Source organism: Pseudophryne corroboree, chromosome 9 (genome assembly GCF_028390025.1).
Source record: "Pseudophryne corroboree isolate aPseCor3 chromosome 9, aPseCor3.hap2, whole genome shotgun sequence".
NCBI lineage: Eukaryota > Metazoa > Chordata > Amphibia > Anura > Myobatrachidae > Pseudophryne > Pseudophryne corroboree.
The window spans coordinates 290,415,011-290,431,909 of record NC_086452.1 but is presented as its reverse complement, the minus strand read 5'-3'; the positions used below and the strand labels follow the sequence as shown (position 1 = coordinate 290,431,909).

The window sequence follows — 16,899 nt, the reverse complement described above, 5'->3', positions numbered from 1 at the left end:
GACAGTTTGGCAAGTTAGTGATGTGAATAATAGGTTTTAGCTATGAGAAACTGAAGTGCAGACAGTCAGCGTACTGCTGTAAAAGTCAGTAGAGATATAATGAAAACTGGCTTAGGCCCATCTAATGGAAGAAACAGTTACATTAAATTATTCCAGAGTCTTTTTGTTGTGATCACTAGGCCACTGTCTGTCCCAGATCATGGTGCACAACAACCCTGATTTTATTTCCAAAAGCAAGAATGTTGCTATTGGAAAAGACCAGGCACGCAGCTAAAGTAACCGGTGGATAACTGCTATAATACCTATACAGCACAAAAGAAAAAAACTTTTCTACAACCTGTAAAGGAAGGCGGTTCAGTTGGGATAAAATATTTTAAGATTGAATAGTAACTAACTTAATGTTTTGTATTCCTGCTTTCCACCGTATTCCCTCATTAGAGATATTATACCAATAGCTGCACAAAATGCCAGTCACAAATTACAACTTTATTATTTGCAGCTGATAATGCCAATGATATCATAGTCAACTCAGATATAATTCTCTATCCATAGTTATCCACTCAGATACTGAAATGTGTTAAAACCATGTATTTGCTATGTATATGTTTTAACCGTGGTTTATGTTAAACGATATTAGCAGATGTGAACGTTATGTTACAACTACACTGTTATTAAAAGTTGCCTGGTGAGTTCCATAAATAAAAGTGCTCTCCCATTGGTACAGCATGCCTGGTTTGCTATTGTACTGTAAATTAAGTAACTTATTTTATGTACTGGGGATTTTGGATGGCGTATATAAGAAACTTAGTATAGCTCCTCAGCTAGGATCAGGGGGAAGGTATCACCTAGACAAGGGTATTATTTCACACATGGGTACCTCCTGGGTCTCTGGTTTTGTGTGTGTTAGAATTTCCTGTGAAAATATCCCAATAATAGAGATATTTGTGATGGAGCATCCAGTATATATAGGAATACAGATCACTATATACTGTACTTAAATACATAACCCACTGTGTCCTGTTCTTATTCCACCTCCAAACCTCTCTCCCAGTGCATTTTATTTACGGTGGAGGAGGAGCTAAAGATTGCCTTTAGTGTGAAAATCTCTGTTTGTTCTTCTCGGGCTTGGCCAAGGCAAAATAAAACAGTAAGGCAAAACAGTACAGAAAAATTATCAGCTACTGGGGATACATTCAATTTACCCGTTTCTAGATGTAAAAAAAATAATATAGGAACTCCTGGCTGTTGGCATATACAAATGTGTGCTCCTACATCTAGCTCAATACTCCACGCAGCGTGAGACCCCTGGTGTGGGTGTGCAGCCAGGTCCCGTGAGACTCTGCTAGTGTCGGGTGTCTTTTTGCCAAAATTGTGTCTGCTAGGACGCACCCAGAGACTGTGCTGATTAATTTGATATGCAACACTTATATTGTGTGTGACTGAGTCTGTATACAAAAGCACAACGGACTTTGTATTGAAAAAAAGCTATGGCTGCCACATTGCGGCACTTCTTATACAGATTCAGAGACTCAGGCGCACACAGATAAACAGGTATCGCAAATCAAATTAATCACAGGCTCCTGGTGTATCCTAGCCACATTGTGTTGTTACTAAAACGCATAAGAGACGCCTGGCATTAGCAGAGTCTCACAGGACCTGGCGCAACAAGAGGGGCAGTTTGGAGCGAGTGCAGCAATGATGCATGAGGACACACGTGTATTACGAGATATAATCCTGCAGCTGTACTCAGTTGAAGGATATCCATTCCTAAAGAAAGCATTAAAAAAAGATGCAGTACAACTAAAGGCACATCAATCTTTCATTTAACATTAGCCTCAATAGCCTTACTTCCTGTTATCTGTAGTAGAGTAATAAAGTAATACAAGAGAAATAGTGTGCATCTGTAAATGATCAGCATTTCTACAGGAAAATGCAACAAAAAAACAAAAACAAAAAAAAACACTTTAGGATTAGATGTTGTTAGCATACAAATGTTACAAACAAAGGTGGAAGTTGTGTAGTTTACAGAATGAGTAGATCCTTCCACAAATAATTAAATAGACTCACGTGGCATTATTCCTTGATTCACCAACTCCTCTCGTGTCCTCCTCTGCTGGAGCTTGAGCTGCAAAACTGTAGGACAGACAAAGAGAGATCCTTAGTGCAAGCCCATTGTCATCCTCTCACTGTCTAAGACGCCACTACATTTCCATCCCCAAGCAGATTTCACTAGCAATGACTTCCCCACCCTCTCAGATAGCAGAAGTGGATGACAGCAGTGTTGCAGCTTCCGTCACTGTGGGTACTGCAGGAAGTTGCGTGTTGTGTTATAGTGTAAGATAACAAATATTAATAAATATACCCTGTATATTTCCATTCAGGGAGCGCGTGAGGTGGGGTACTTCAGAAAAGGTGACATAACTAGTACAATGGCAGTTTGGTATCCTCGGATGGGTCTAATAAAATCACCCATATGAATTTAATTATCTAAAATGTACTAGACAGCACACAGCATTTGTGAAATCCTATCAGGTAACCACTTTGTACTGCTGACATCACAAAATCAGTGTTTTACATTTATTGGAAACTGTAGGTAAAACATCCATGCAAGCCAAAAAAAACAACACATCTTAGGGCCAATTGTTGAAGAAAATATTCCTATCTTTAGGTCCATAGGGTATTGCTAGCAATGAAAAACGAGTCTTATGGTAAGAGCTTACCTTTGTTAAAACTCTTTCTGCGAGGTACACTGGGCTCGACAAGGAAAGACATAGGGTGTAGAGTAGGATCTTGATCCGAGGCACCAACAGGCTCAAAAGCTTTGACTGTTCACCTAATGCATAGCGCCGCCTCCTCTATAACCCCGCCTCCCTGCACAGGAGCTCAGTTTTTAGTTAACCAGCCCAATGCAGTAGCAGGAAGAGAGACGACAACGGTTAGTAGCCACATACACTACACTCTCACGACAGGAGAAGTGTTGGCAGCTAATGCCATACCAACCCAAAGAAGCTTAGTGCGTCAGGGTGGGCGCCTTGTTGAGCCCAGTGTACCTCGCAGAAAGAGTTTTAACAGAGGTAAGTTCTTACCATAAAACCCGTTTTCTGCTGCGGGGTACACTGGGCTCCACAAGGAAAGACATAGGGGATGTCCTAAAGCAGTTCCTTATGGGAGGGGACGCACTGTAGCGGGCACAAGAACCCGGCGTCCAAAGGAAGCATCCTGGGAAGCGGCAGTATCAAAGTAATAGAACCTTATGAACGTGTTCACAGAGGACCACATAGCCGCCTTGCACAATTGTTCAAGGGTCGCACCATGGCGGGCCGCCCAAGAAGGTCCAACAGACCGAGTAGAATGGGCCATAATGTGAGCAGGAGCTGACAGACCAGCCCTCACATAAGCATGTGCAATCACCATTCTAATCCATCTGGCCAAAGTTTGCTTGTGAGCAGGTCAGCCCCGTTTGTGAAATCCAAACAGCACAAAGAAAGAGAGAATCAGATTTCCTAATAGAAGCAGTTCTCTTCACATAGATACGGAGAGCTCGTATCACATCCAGAGACCGCTCTTTGGGAGACCGATCAGGAGAAACAAGTGCCGGAACCACAATCTCCTGGTTAAGGTGGAACGAAGAAACCACCTTAGGTAAATATCCGGGACGAGTCCTAAGAACCGCCCGGTCACGGTGAAATATCAGATATGGGGAACTACAAGACAAGGCACCCAAAACCGACACTCTTCTAGCTGAAGCAATAACCAGCAGAAACACCACCTTAAGGGAAAGCCACTTAAGATCAGCTGAACCAAGAGGTTCAAACGGAGACTCTTGTAACGCCTCCAAAACCACCGACAAGTCCCAAGGAGCCACAGGCGAGACATAGGGAGGTTGGATATGCAACACACCCTGAGTGAAGGTATGCACATCAGGTAAGGTCGCAATCTTTCTCTGAAACCACACCGACAAGGCAGATATTTGAACCTTGTGGGAGGCCAGACGCAGGCCTAAGTCCAGGCCCTGCTGAAGAAAGGCCAACAACTTGGCTGTACTAAACTTGGAAGCGTCATAATGGTTAGATGCGCACCAAACAAAGTAAGAATGCCAGACCCTATAGTAAATCCGAGCAGAAGCCGGTTTCCGGGCCCGCAACATAGTTTGAATGACCGCCTCAGAAAACCCTTTAGCCCTCAAGACGGAAGCTTCAAGAGCCACGCCGTCAAAGACAGCCGGGCTAGGTCCTGGTAGACACAGGGACCCTGAACGAGGAGGTCTGGGCGTTGCGGAAGTAGAATTTGACGCTTTGACGATAGGCCCTGCAGGTCTGAGAACCAGTGCCGTCTGGGCCACGCTAGAGCTATGAGATGCAGAATTCCTCTTTCTTGCTTGAACTTCCGAATTACCCTGGGCAGGAGTGACACCGGAGGGAATACGTACGGCAGCCGAAACCTCCACGGCACCGCCAGCGCATCCATGAATGCTGCTTGAGGATCCCTTGTCCTTGCTCCGAAGACCGGAACCTTGTGATTGTGTCAGATCTACGTTTGGAAGGCCCCACTTTTCCACTAGGCGTTGAAACACTTCTGGATGGAGTCCCCACTCTCCGGCGTGTACGTCCTGACGACTGAGAAAGTCCGCTTCCCAATTCAGGACTCCCGGAATGAATATTGCCGATATGGCCGGTAGATGGCGTTCCGCCCAATGTAGAATCCGTGAGACTTCCTTCATTGCCAAACGACTTCGAGTTCCGCCTTGATGATTTATGTAAGCCACTGTGGTGGCGTTGTTCGACTGTACTTGAACAGGACGGTTCTGAATTAAATGCTGGGCCAGGTTCAACCATTGAAGACCGCCCGCAATTCTAGAATGTTGATCGAGAGGAGAGATTTCTCCTTGGTCCACTGACCCTGAAGGGAGTGTTGCTCCAGCACCGTGCCCCAACCTCTTAGACTGGCATCTATCGTCAACAGGACCAAGTCGGATATCCAGAAGAGACGGCCCCTGCACAATCGCTGGTCCTGGAGCCAGCAGTGCAGCGACAGACGGACCTCCGGAGTCAATGAGATCATGTGAGACCTGATCCGGTGAGGCAGGCCGTCCCACTTGGCTAGAATCAGCCTCTGGAGGGGGCGAGAATGGAATTGAGCATACTCCACCATGTCGAATGCTGACACCATGAGGCCCAGCACCTGCATCGCCGAATGTATCGACACTTGCGGACGAGAAAGGAAGCAACGAATCCTGTCCTGAAGCTTCAGGACTTTCTCCTGAGACAAGAACAACCAATGGTTGTGAGTGTCCAATAGCGCTCCCAGGTGCACCATGCTCTGAGCAGGGACCAGAGAGGATTTCTTCCAGATCATGAGCCACCCGTGGGCTTGTAGGAACCGGACAGTCATATCCAGATGACGTAGGAGAAGTTCTGGGGAATTTGCCAGGATTAACAAGTCGTCCAGATACGGCAGTATCCTGACCCCTTGACGGCGGAGTACCACCGTCATCACCGCCATGACTTTGTTGAAGACTCGCAGAGCCGTAATTAAACCAAAAGGTAACGCCCGAAACTGGTAATGGAGGTTGCCAATCGCAAACCTCAGGTATTGCTGATGTGACACTGCTACAGGAATATGCAGGTAAGCATCCTGTATGTCCAGGAAGACCATGTAGTCCCCAGTTTCCAAGGTCAGAACTATAGAGCGAAGGGTTTCCATACGGAACTTGGAAAAACTTTCACAAACCTGTTCAATGCCTTGAGGTTGAGAATGGGCCGGGAGGACCCATTCGGTTTCGGGACCAGAAACAGTGGAGAATAGTACCCCCGGTCCCTCTGAGCAAGAAGCACCTGTACTACGACTCCTGTATCCAGGAGGGTCTGTACCACCGAATGTAGAGTGTTTGCCTATGTGTGGTCCAACGGGACGTCTGTCCGGCAAAATCGATTAGGGGGTCGGTTTTTGAAGGCTATGGCGTAACCTCGAGTGACTACTTCCCGTACCCAGGCATCTGAAGTGGTCTTCAACCATTCCTGGGTATACCCTAGAAGCCGGCCCCCCACCCTGGGATCCCCCAGGGGGAGGCCCGCCCCGTCATGCGGTAAGCTTATCAGTCTTGGAAGCTGGCTGACGGGCAGCCCAGGTTCTTTTGGGCTTCGGCTTACCAGGTTTGGAAATGCGGGCCGGCTTGTTGTACGCCTGACCTTTTGCTTTACCTGAAGGACGAAAGGGGCGAAAGGAAGTACTTTTAGCCTTCGACGCAGAAGGAGCGGTACTTGGCAGACACACAGTTTTGGCAGTAGCCAAGTCAGCCACTATCTTATTTAAGAAAAAAACACTCTGCGCTATTTAAGAACCTTCCAGACTCCAAATAAAGTGAATTCACATGTATACATAAAAACACCTTTTTATTCCAGATTAGATTAATCACATAAATCTCTAATTAGTAGATGGAACCACATAAAATTCTTAATCTAATAAAAAAGCTATCATATGCATATATAAATTTAACAACTCTAATTAATTCTTATTTTCAAAAGCCGGCTTTCTATATGCACCTAAAATAAAATATGGATCAGCTCTCATGCGTATATAATAACCACAATATGTGCAATAGGGGATATACTTATTAATTGATGTGCAAATCAGTATTCTCAGATTGTCCACTAACTGCTTGTAGAGAGACGGAATGATCAGATGTAGAAATCACCGCTTGTTGTTACAAAGTCTCAAAACGGCTCCTTGTGTTATTACACTGAACACTGTTGTTACAAAGTCTCAAGCAATTCCTTTTGCATAGTAACAGTTCCTGATTGCCTAATCAGGCTGGCTAAATGGTAAAAGTTCTCACCCTCCGTCTTACACGTAGACGGATCCAGCTGGAGATACACTGCACTGCCGGTCAGGTGCGGCTCCGGAGCTCCGGACGTCTCCGGCCCCCAACGTATGAAATGCCGCTGCAGTCCCAAGTGAAGCCGCTGATGTAATTTCGCTGGCGTCCGGCGTGGTGCAGTGATTCTTAGGTGATAACCGCAATGAATGGTATTGTCATCAGATGTCCCTTCTTTCCTCTGACTAGTTTCGCTCGTCACTCTATGAGAAAGCTCCAGTGACAATACCATTCATTGCGGTTATCACCTAAGAAGCTGATCCATATTTTATTTTAGGTGCATATAGAAAGCCGGCTTTTGAAAATAAGAATTAATTAGAGTTGTTAAATTTATATATGCATATGATAGCTTTTTTATTAGATTAAGAATTTTATGTGGTTCCATCTACTAATTAGAGATTTATGTGAATAATCTAATCTGGAATAAAAAGGTGTTTTTATGTATACATGTGAATTCACTTTATTTGGAGTCTGGAAGGTTCTTAAATAGCGCAGTGTGTTTTTTTTTTCTTATATTGTTTAGCTGGTAATCCCCCTTTCTTAAAGGGGAACCACTGATTTTGTGCTTACACTAGCACAATTAACATTCAGCAGCTGATTAATATCTGTATTCCTATTAACTATTAAGGTTTGTTTTAGAATAAATATAAAATTTAAAATTTAGTATTAGCGCCGTGAGACATTCTTGTATAAACTATCTTATTTAAGTCCTCCCCAAACAGAATATCTCCCTTGAAAGGGAGTACCTCCAGGGTTTTTCTAGAGTCCAGATCCACAGACCAGGATCTCAGCCACAATATCCGGCGAGCCAGGACTGAAGTAGTAGAGGCCTTGGCTGCTAGGATACCGGCATCAGAAGCCGCCTCTTTAATATAGTGAGAAGCTGTGACAATATATGACAAGCATTGTCTAGCATGGTCAGAAGATATTTCAGCTTCTAACTCTAGGGCCCATGCTTCAATAGCCTCTGCAGCCCATGTTGCTGAAATAGTGGGCCTTTGTGCAGCACCCGTGAGGGTGTAAATCGCTTTCAGACAACCCTCCACTCGTTTATCCGTAGGCTCTTTTAGAGACGTGATGGTAGTGACAGGTAGAGCTGAGGAAACCACCATCCTAGCCACATGTGAGTCTACTGGAGGAGGCGTTTCCCAATTTTTAGACAGCTCTGGCATGAGGGGATAGCGAGCCAGCATCTTCTTTTGAGGCACAAACTTCTTTCCCGGGTTTCCCCAGGGTTCCTGACGTATATCCACTAGGTGGTAAGAGTGAGGTAAAGCTTGTTTAACCACCTTCTGACGCTTGAACCTATCTGGTTTCTTAGGAGGGGCGGATGGCTCGGGATCATCCGTAATCTGTAAAATTAACTTAATAGCCTCCAAAAGATCAGGAACATCCACATGTGAACTACCCTCCCAATCAGCAGTATCTGTGTCAGAATCTGTGGGGTCAGTGTAAGCGCCATCTTCATCAGACGAGGTGTCAGTGACAGCAGTGGATTGTGAGGAGATAAGAGCTCGCTTAGAGGACCCCTTGGTCTTAGGCGAGCGAGGGTCAGACTTTTTAGTAGTCAAGGACTGGTTCAACTTCTTCAATTGAGCAGACAAATTATCCGCCCACGGCGGGTTAGCTGTGGGGAACACAAACGGTTGCACCTGCATAGGGGGTGTTAGTTTAGTAACTAGGGTATGTAGAAGCGTGGAGAAAGTAGCCCACGGTGGGTCATTCTGTACGCCCGTTGCCACAGTTCCACTGGAGGGCAAGGAGCCCCCAGAACCAGAGCCCACAGCCGCTAAATTCTCCTCATAGGGATCTGTGGAGTCAGCAACACCGGTAGTGTGTTCAGCCCCAGAACCGTTACCTTAAGAACCAGACATGATATAACTTGCAGTATCAGGTAACGCAGTACAATTGTCAACAGCACAATACCTCTTACCCAAACCCCTGCGCAGTGTAGTCAGCACAAGCAGAGATACAGGAGAGATACAGTGACTAAAATCACAGAGAAAAATACGTATTAAGGTATATCTTGCGAAAATCCTATATAATCATAAAACCTGAGGCACCAAGCCCCCTCAGGTTATAGAATATAGGGATAGCAAGTTGAGTGAGAGACATGAAATGGAAACCACTCAGCAAGCTAATGCACACACATATAGTCACAGTTAAACATTGCAGAGGTTATTACGAACAATAATACTGCACTGGACCAGCTTATATATAGCTATGTAGTCAATAGATAAAACACTGCACAGTAAGAACTGGATGTATATCACAGGGTACTTGTACCAGAGAACCCTGACTAAATGCACTCTCTTAACGAACAATGTCTAAGTGACATGTAGAATATTTAAGTGTCATGTAAAGTCACAGCGCTGACAACCAGGCGGCTTTACACAGGAGGATTTGCCCAAGCAGTCCCAGGAACAGTGTAGCTGAGAGAAATGGCGCTCAAACACTGACAGGGAGTGAGGGAGAGACAGATATGCAACTTCAGGGCGGGAACATTTGCTGGAAATGGCGCCCTGGGGCTGGGGGAGGGGCTCCAGGTCTAAGCCTTATCCCCTCTGCTGGCAAAACCACCAGGTACTGTGGGCTACACATAAAAAGGTTTGAAGGGAAAACCTGACCTGCACCCATGCCCTGGTGATCAAGTGGGATCGCCTGTACTGCCATAGTGTCCAACGCCAGCGCGAGCGGCCCGCCTCCCACCGGCCGCGCCGGATCGCGATAAAGCACGGGTCCCGCGAGCGGGACCCACTCACCACCTCCCGAAGCGCGGCCACGCGATCCCGGAGAGCCCCCGTCGTGTGTGCATGACCAGAAGAAAACCGGAGCCTCCTGCTGTAGTTACCCGGCAACCAGGGCTCGGGAGTGTACTGCGCCGCTGGGGAGAAATGGAGCTGCAGCAGTGAAAGTCACTAGAAATATACACACACTGCTACAGCCCTTGAAGTCTTCATTTTTCTTCAAAAAGCTCTTCTTAGGGCTGCCCAGAGCAGCCCCTCTGTTATGTGCCTGCTATCTGCGGCACCAACTACAAAACTGAGCTCCTGTGCAGGGAGGCGGGGTTATAGAGGAGGTGGCGCTATGCATTCTGGGAACAGTCAAAGCTTTTGAGCCTGTTGGTGCCTCGGATCAAGATCCTACTCTACACCCTATGTCTTTCCTTGTGGAGCCCAGTGTACCCCGCAGCAGAAATAGGATTTTAAATTACCTACCAGTAAATCCTTTTCTCGTAATCCGTAGAGGATACTGGGGTCCATTTAGTACCATGGGGGTAAAGACAAGTCCACTAGGAGCCATGGGCACTTTAAGAATTTGATAGTGTGGGCTGGCTCCTCCCTCTATGCCCCATCTACCAGACTCTGTTTAGGAAACTGTGCCGTAGGAGACCGACATACTTCGAGAGAAGGATAGATAAGGACAGTGGTGAGATTCCGAACCAGCACAAACAACAAGAGGAAAACCAAGCTAACCAAACTTGGAACAGGAACAGCAACGGCTGAACCAACATTACTTAACCAAGTAACAGTGCAGGAAGAAGGAAGCACTGGGCGGGCGCTCAGTATCCTCTACGTAATTAAAATCCTATTTTCTCTTACGTCCTAGAGGATACTGGGGTCCATTTAGTACCATGAGGATGTACCAAAGCTCCCAAACCGGGTGGGAGAGTGCGGAGGTTCCTGCAGAACTGATTGACCAAACTTAAGGTCCTCAGAGGCCAAAGTATCGAACTTGTAGAATTTTGCAAATGTGTTCGAACCTGACTAAGTAGCTGCTCGGCAGAGCTTTAAAGCCGAGACACCCCGGGCAGCCGCCCAGGAAGAACCCATCGACCTAGTCATGTGGGCCTGTACAGATTTTGGACATGGCAAACATGCTGTGGAAAAAGCATGCTGGATAGCAAGTCTGATCCAGCGTGCAATAGTCTGCTTTGAAGCAGGACACCCAGTCTTATTGGGATCACAAAGAACAAACAGCGAGTCCATCTTTCTGTGACGAGCTGTTCTTTTCACATACACCTTCAAAGCCCTCACAACATCCAAAGACTTTGAAGTAGCAGAGGTGTCGATGACAACCGGGACCACAATGTTAGGCGCCGGGGTCCGCTTGTCCACGCGACCCGGCGCCTAGCAACTAGGGACGCCGTGCACGTACAGCCGCCGGCTCCCTAGCAACGCTAGACGCCGGGCGCGCTGAAGCCGCACGGACCCTAGCAACGGGGACGCCACTGGCGGACCGCGTTCCCCGTTGCTGGGTTTTAGGATTTAATGCGTTCACCTGTTCTCTGGCCGTGCAGCAAGGCAGCTGCACGGCATTTAGTCCAATCAGCCTCTAAACAGCTGATTGGAGGACTCCCTGTTAAGTACACTCCCAGGGCTTCTCACAGATGCCGGTAATAGCTTCCTGCATGCTGCCTTTGTTTGCCGAGAGTCTGTTTCCAGTCCTGCTGTATCCGGTCATTCCAGTCCTCAGAAGTCCTGTACTCGGGAGTTACCATCTCGTCCCTGGAGTCCTGACTGATCACCGTTTTATATCCAGTGGTGTTCGTGAGTTGCGGCTCTGCCGTGTGTTGCGGCTCAGCCGCTTTATCTTTTATATTTTTGTGTTTGGAGCATTTGCGGAGGGTTCCGCTTCCACAAGTCCTCTCTGGTACTCGGCGGTGCCGGGTAGGAGAATTGGACAAGTGGATATTTTGGTTGTCCTTTTCCTTGGCGGTTTCTCCGCACATATTATAGTTTTGAGTTTGCTTAGCCCCTGGCCTGGTTGTTTAGTTAGAGGGCCTCTTGTTATCACCCTGTCTCGGGTTTCCCTTTGTCTCTCATTAAGACCGGGGGGCATCGAAGTTGGGCAGACATAATCCGCCCTTCAAACGCGGCTGCCAAGGGCTCAAGAAACCATAGTCTCGCAGGGGATTTCGGACAACACGGGTGAGACAACAGAGTTAGGGCGCCAGGGGCTATTTTCCGGTCCTGCTCCCTTCCCCAGCATTCCGTTCCAGTGCTCCGGTCCTTGCCATAAGATCTCCTCTGACCAGAGTGCTGGAATCATAACATTACCGGCCAAACCAAAACTTTAAATTAAACGGGGTTTAATTTTTTCTCATTCAGTTTTGTGAGAGTTTATCGGCCTCATGAATCCAACAGGTTTAGGGCCAAATCCTGGACAGCTCTTAGTCAGCCAGATTCAAGAACTTACTCAGATGGTTCAGGATCTTTCTCTTCTGGTGAAGTCACAGGAAGATCTTTTGCGAGCTTCCCCAAGGGTAGTCCCTGAACCAAAGATGCATTTGCCTGACCGTTTTTCTGGTGATAGAAAAGAGTTTTTTAATTTTAAAGAATCCTGTAAACTTTATTTTCGTTTAAGACCGATTTCCTCGGGTACTGAATCTCAGCGGGTCGGGATTATTATTTCTTTGCTCCAGGGGGATCCTCAGACCTGGGCATTTGGTTTAAGAGCAGAGGATCCGGCATTGTTGTCAGTTGACGCTTTTTTTTGAGTCTTTAGGGCTCTTGTATGATGACCCTGATAGAGAGGCGTCCGCTGAAAGTCAGTTGCGCGCTCTCAGACAGGGTAGAAATCCTGCGGAGGTTTATTGTACGGAGTTTCGCCGTTGGTCGAACGACTGTGGCTGGAATGACCCAGCCCTGCGCAGTCAGTTTCGCCTCGGCTTATCAGAGTCTATAAAAGACAGTCTCCTTCAGTACCCCGCTCCTGAGACTCTCGATAAACTCATGGAGCTTTCTATTAAGATTGATCGTCGTCTCAGAGAGCGGAGGGCTGAAAAAGGAGCACCTGTAAGGTCAACTCCGTGTGTATATTCCATTCCTGAAGACGTAGAGGAGCCCATGCAGATGGGTCTCTCCCGGCTGTCTCCTGAAGAAAGAGCCAGAAGGCAAAATTCTGGTCTTTGTCTGTACTGTGGGGGTAAGGGACATTTTGCTCGTAACTGTCCGAACAAGTCGGGAAACGCTTTGACCAGGTGAATTGTGAGGGGGTTCACCTAGGTCTGCAGCTTATCTCCTCGAATAACTCCCTTTTAGTCCCAGTTAAAGTTTCCTTTGGCAGCCTCAGTTCTTCGGTGTCGGCTTTTGTTGACAGTGGAGCTGCAGGAAACTTTATGGATTTAACTTGGGCTAAGGCCTTAGGCATTCCTCAGTTACCTTTGGGTAGGTGTGTCACCATGCATGGCTTAGATGGGAGTCCGCTGTCTAATGGGATTATTTCTCTCCGTACACCCCCTGTACTACTTACAGTAGGAGCTCTACATTCTGAGAAAATCGAGTTCTTTCTTACACATTGCCCAGCAGTTCCAGTTGTTCTGGGTCACCCTTGGCTGGCCTTTCATAATCCCACCATTGATTGGCGGTCGGGGGAGATTTCACATTGGGGTACTTTTTGTGATAAGGAATGTATCACGTTTCCAGTCAGAGTAGCAGCTATCATTCCAGAACTCATTCCGGTGGAATACCAGGAGTTTGCTGAGGTTTTCTCCAAAGGCAATGCGGACATTCTGCCTCCCCATCGGCCTTATGATTGTGCTATTGAGTTAATTCCTGGTGCCGCATTGCCAAAGGGAAGATTATATGCATTATCCGGGCCAGAAACTGCGGCTATGAATGATTATGTAAAGGAGAGCCTTGAAAAAGGATTTATTAGACCATCAAAATCTCCTTTAAGTGCAGGCTTCTTCTTTGTGGAGAAAAGGGATGGCTCGCTTAGACCTTGCATTGATTTTAGAGCCCTGAATAAGATCTCAGTTAAAAACACCTATCCTTTGCCGTTGATTTCTGTACTCTTTGATCAGTTACGTTCTGCTGTGATTTTTTCTAAAATTGACCTTAGAGGAGCGTACAACCTCATCCGAATTAAATCTGGAGATGAGTGGAAAACGGCCTTCAGTACTCAGTCGGGTCACTACGAGTACCTGGTGATGCCGTTCGGCTTGTCTAATGCTCCAGCAGTTTTTCAAGACCTCATTAACGATGTGCTCCGTGACTTCCTAGGGAAATTCGTGGTTGTTTACTTAGACGACATCCTGATTTATTCTGAATCAATGGAACAACATGTTACCCAGGTGCGTCTGGTTCTTCAAAAGTTACGTGAGAATCATTTATATGCCAAGCTGGAGAAGTGTGAGTTTCATGTCACGGAAGTATCTTTTTTAGGGTACATTATTTCCCCTCGGGGATTTTCCATGGAACCAAAGAAGCTCCAGGCCATCCTTAGTTGGGCGCAACCCACCAATTTAAAAGCAATTCAGCGCTTTTTAGGGTTTGCGAATTATTATAGGAGGTTCATTCATTCTTTTTCTGACCTGGTTGCTCCCATTGTAGCTCTGACAAAGAAAGGAGCGGATCCTACCAACTGGTCGCGTGAAGCTGAGTTGTCCTTCCGGGCCTTGAAACAAGCCTTTATCTCGGCTCCAGTCCTCAGACATCCTAATCCGGAATTGCCCTTTGTTGTGGAGGTTGATGCCTCGGAGGTTGGAGTGGGGGCTATCCTTTCTCGAAAGGATCCGGAGTCTCTGGAGTTACATCCTTGTGCCTTTATGTCCAGGAAATTCTCCTCCGCTGAATCCAACTATGACGTTGGTAATCGGGAGCTACTGGCGGTAAAGTGGGCTTTCGAGGAGTGGAGGCATTGGCTGGAGGGAGCAAAACATACTATTTCAGTATTGACTGACCATAAAAACCTGCAATACATCGAATCGGCTAAACGGCTTAATGCCCAGCAGGCACGTTGGGCTTTATTTTTTACTCGTTTCAAATTTATAATCACTTTCAGGCCTGGTTCCAAGAATACTAAGGCTGATGCCCTGTCATGCAGCTTTCTTCCGGTTCACAATAACAGTCCTGTTACTCCCATACTTCCATCTTCGGTCATCTGGGCAGGCCTCACACAAGATTTATTTACCCAGTTAAAACAGCTTCAACACCAAGCTCCTGGAAATACTCCTGCTGGTCGTCTTTACGTCCCTGAGTTTTTGAGAGCTACTGTTTTAACGGAATTCCATGATAACAAAGTTTCCGGGCATCCGGGAATCTCTAAGACTTTGGAGTTAGTCTCTCGCTCAGTATGGTGGCCTGGTCTTTCTAAAGACGTTAAGGAGTTTGTTTATTCATGTCAGGTTTGTGCACAGCATAAGGTTCCCCGTTCCTTGCCTATCGGGCAACTTATGCCCTTAAATGTTCCTCTCAGGCCATGGTCCCTTATTTCCATGGATTTTGTGGTTGACCTTCCCCTTTCAGCCGGATTCCGAGTCATATGGGTGGTAGTGGACCGTTTTAGCAAGATGGCTCATTTTATTGCTCTCCCCCGATTGCCTTCTGCCCAAGGGTTGGCAGTTTTGTTTCTCCGCCATGTTTTCAGACTTCATGGGTTGCTACTGATATTGTTTCTGATCGGGGTCCACAATTCATCGCACAGTTCTGGAAATGTTTTTGTGCCTCATTAAAGATGAAATTGTCGTTAACATCCGGTTACCACCCACAATCCAACGGGCAAACCGAGTTAACCAATCATTGAAACAGTATTTGCGCTTGTATTCTGCTAAACTCTAGAATGATTGGTCCGAGTTTCTTCCGTTGGCGGAGTTTGCTTACAATAATTCTTGTCATTCCTCCACTAAAGAGTCTCCATTCTTTTCAGTTTTTGGTTTTCACCCCAGAGCTAATTCATTTTTTCATCATTCCTCAGTCTCCTCGCTAACCTTAACCTCCCATCTCAGAGCCATTTGGAAAAAAGTGCACCTTGCTCACAGAAAAGCGGCCTTTCGAGAGAAGAAATTCTCTGACAGGCTCCGACGTCCTTGCACTTTTAAGGTGGGAGATAGGGTATGGTTGTCAACTCGTAACATCAGGCTTCGACAATCCACGCGACCCGGCGCCTAGCAACTAGGGACGCCGTGCACGTACAGCCGCCGGCTCCCTAGCAACGCTAGACGCCGGGCGCGCTGAAGCCGCACGGACCCTAGCAACGGGGACGCCACTGGCGGACCACGTTCCCCGTTGCTGGGTTTTAGGATTTAATGCGTTCACCTGTTCTCTGGCCGTGCAGCAAGGCAGCTGCACGGCATTTAGTCCAATCAGCCTCTAAACAGCTGATTGGAGGACTCCCTGTTAAGTACACTCCCAGGGCTTCTCACAGATGCCGGTAATAGCTTCCTGCATGCTGCCTTTGTTTGCCGAGAGTCTGTTTCCAGTCCTGCTGTATCCGGTCATTCCAGTCCTCAGAAGTCCTGTACTCGGGAGTTACCATCTCGTCCCTGGAGTTCTGACTGATCACCGTTTTATATCCAGTGGTGTTCGTGAGTTGCGGCTCTGCCGTGTGTTGCGGCTCAGCCGCTTTATCTTTTATATTTTTGTGTTTGGAGCATTTGCGGAGGGTTCCGCTTCTACAAGTCCTCTCTGGTACTCGGCGGTGCCGGGTAGGAGAATTGGACAAGTGGATATTTTGGTTGTCCTTTTCCTTGGCGGTTTCTCCGCACATATTATAGTTTTGAGTTTGCTTAGCCCCTGGCCTGGTTGTTTAGTTAGAGGGCCTCTTGTTATCACCCTGTCTCGGGTTTCCCTTTGTCTCTCATTAAGACCGGGGGGCATCGAAGTTGGGCAGACATAATCCGCCCTTCAAACGCGGCTGCCAAGGGCTCAAGAAACCATAGTCTCGCAGGGGATTTCTGACAACACGGGTGAGACAGAGTTAGGGCGCCAGGGGCTATTTTCCTGTCCTGCTCCCTTCCCCAGCATTCCGTTCCAGTGCTCCGGTCCCTTGCCATAAGATCTCCTCTGACCAGAGTGCTGGAATCATAACACACAATAGGTTGGTTGATGTGAAACGCAGACACCACCTTAGGAAGAAATTGTTGACGAGTTCGGAGTTCAGCTCTGTCCTCATGGAAAATTAAATAGGGGCTTTTGGGAGACCAAGCAACCAGCTCCGACACACGTCTTGCTGAAGCCAAGGCCAACAGTGTGACAGTCTTCCACGTAAGAAATTTTACGTCCACCTCCTGTAACGGCTCA

General features: G+C 47.1%; 1 protein-coding gene across 4 annotated transcripts in view; it reads right to left on the bottom strand.

The window, feature by feature from the left end:
* Positions 1 to 16,899, bottom strand: part of MRTFA (myocardin related transcription factor A) — a 424,554-nt gene that overhangs the window by 344,150 nt on the left and 63,505 nt on the right. For all 4 annotated transcript variants that reach the window (XM_063940356.1, XM_063940354.1, XM_063940357.1 and 1 more), the window contains one exon: positions 2,068 to 2,133. In XM_063940356.1, the coding sequence (XP_063796426.1) occupies positions 2,068 to 2,133 (66 nt within the window). The remainder of the gene's footprint in view (positions 1 to 2,067; positions 2,134 to 16,899) is intronic.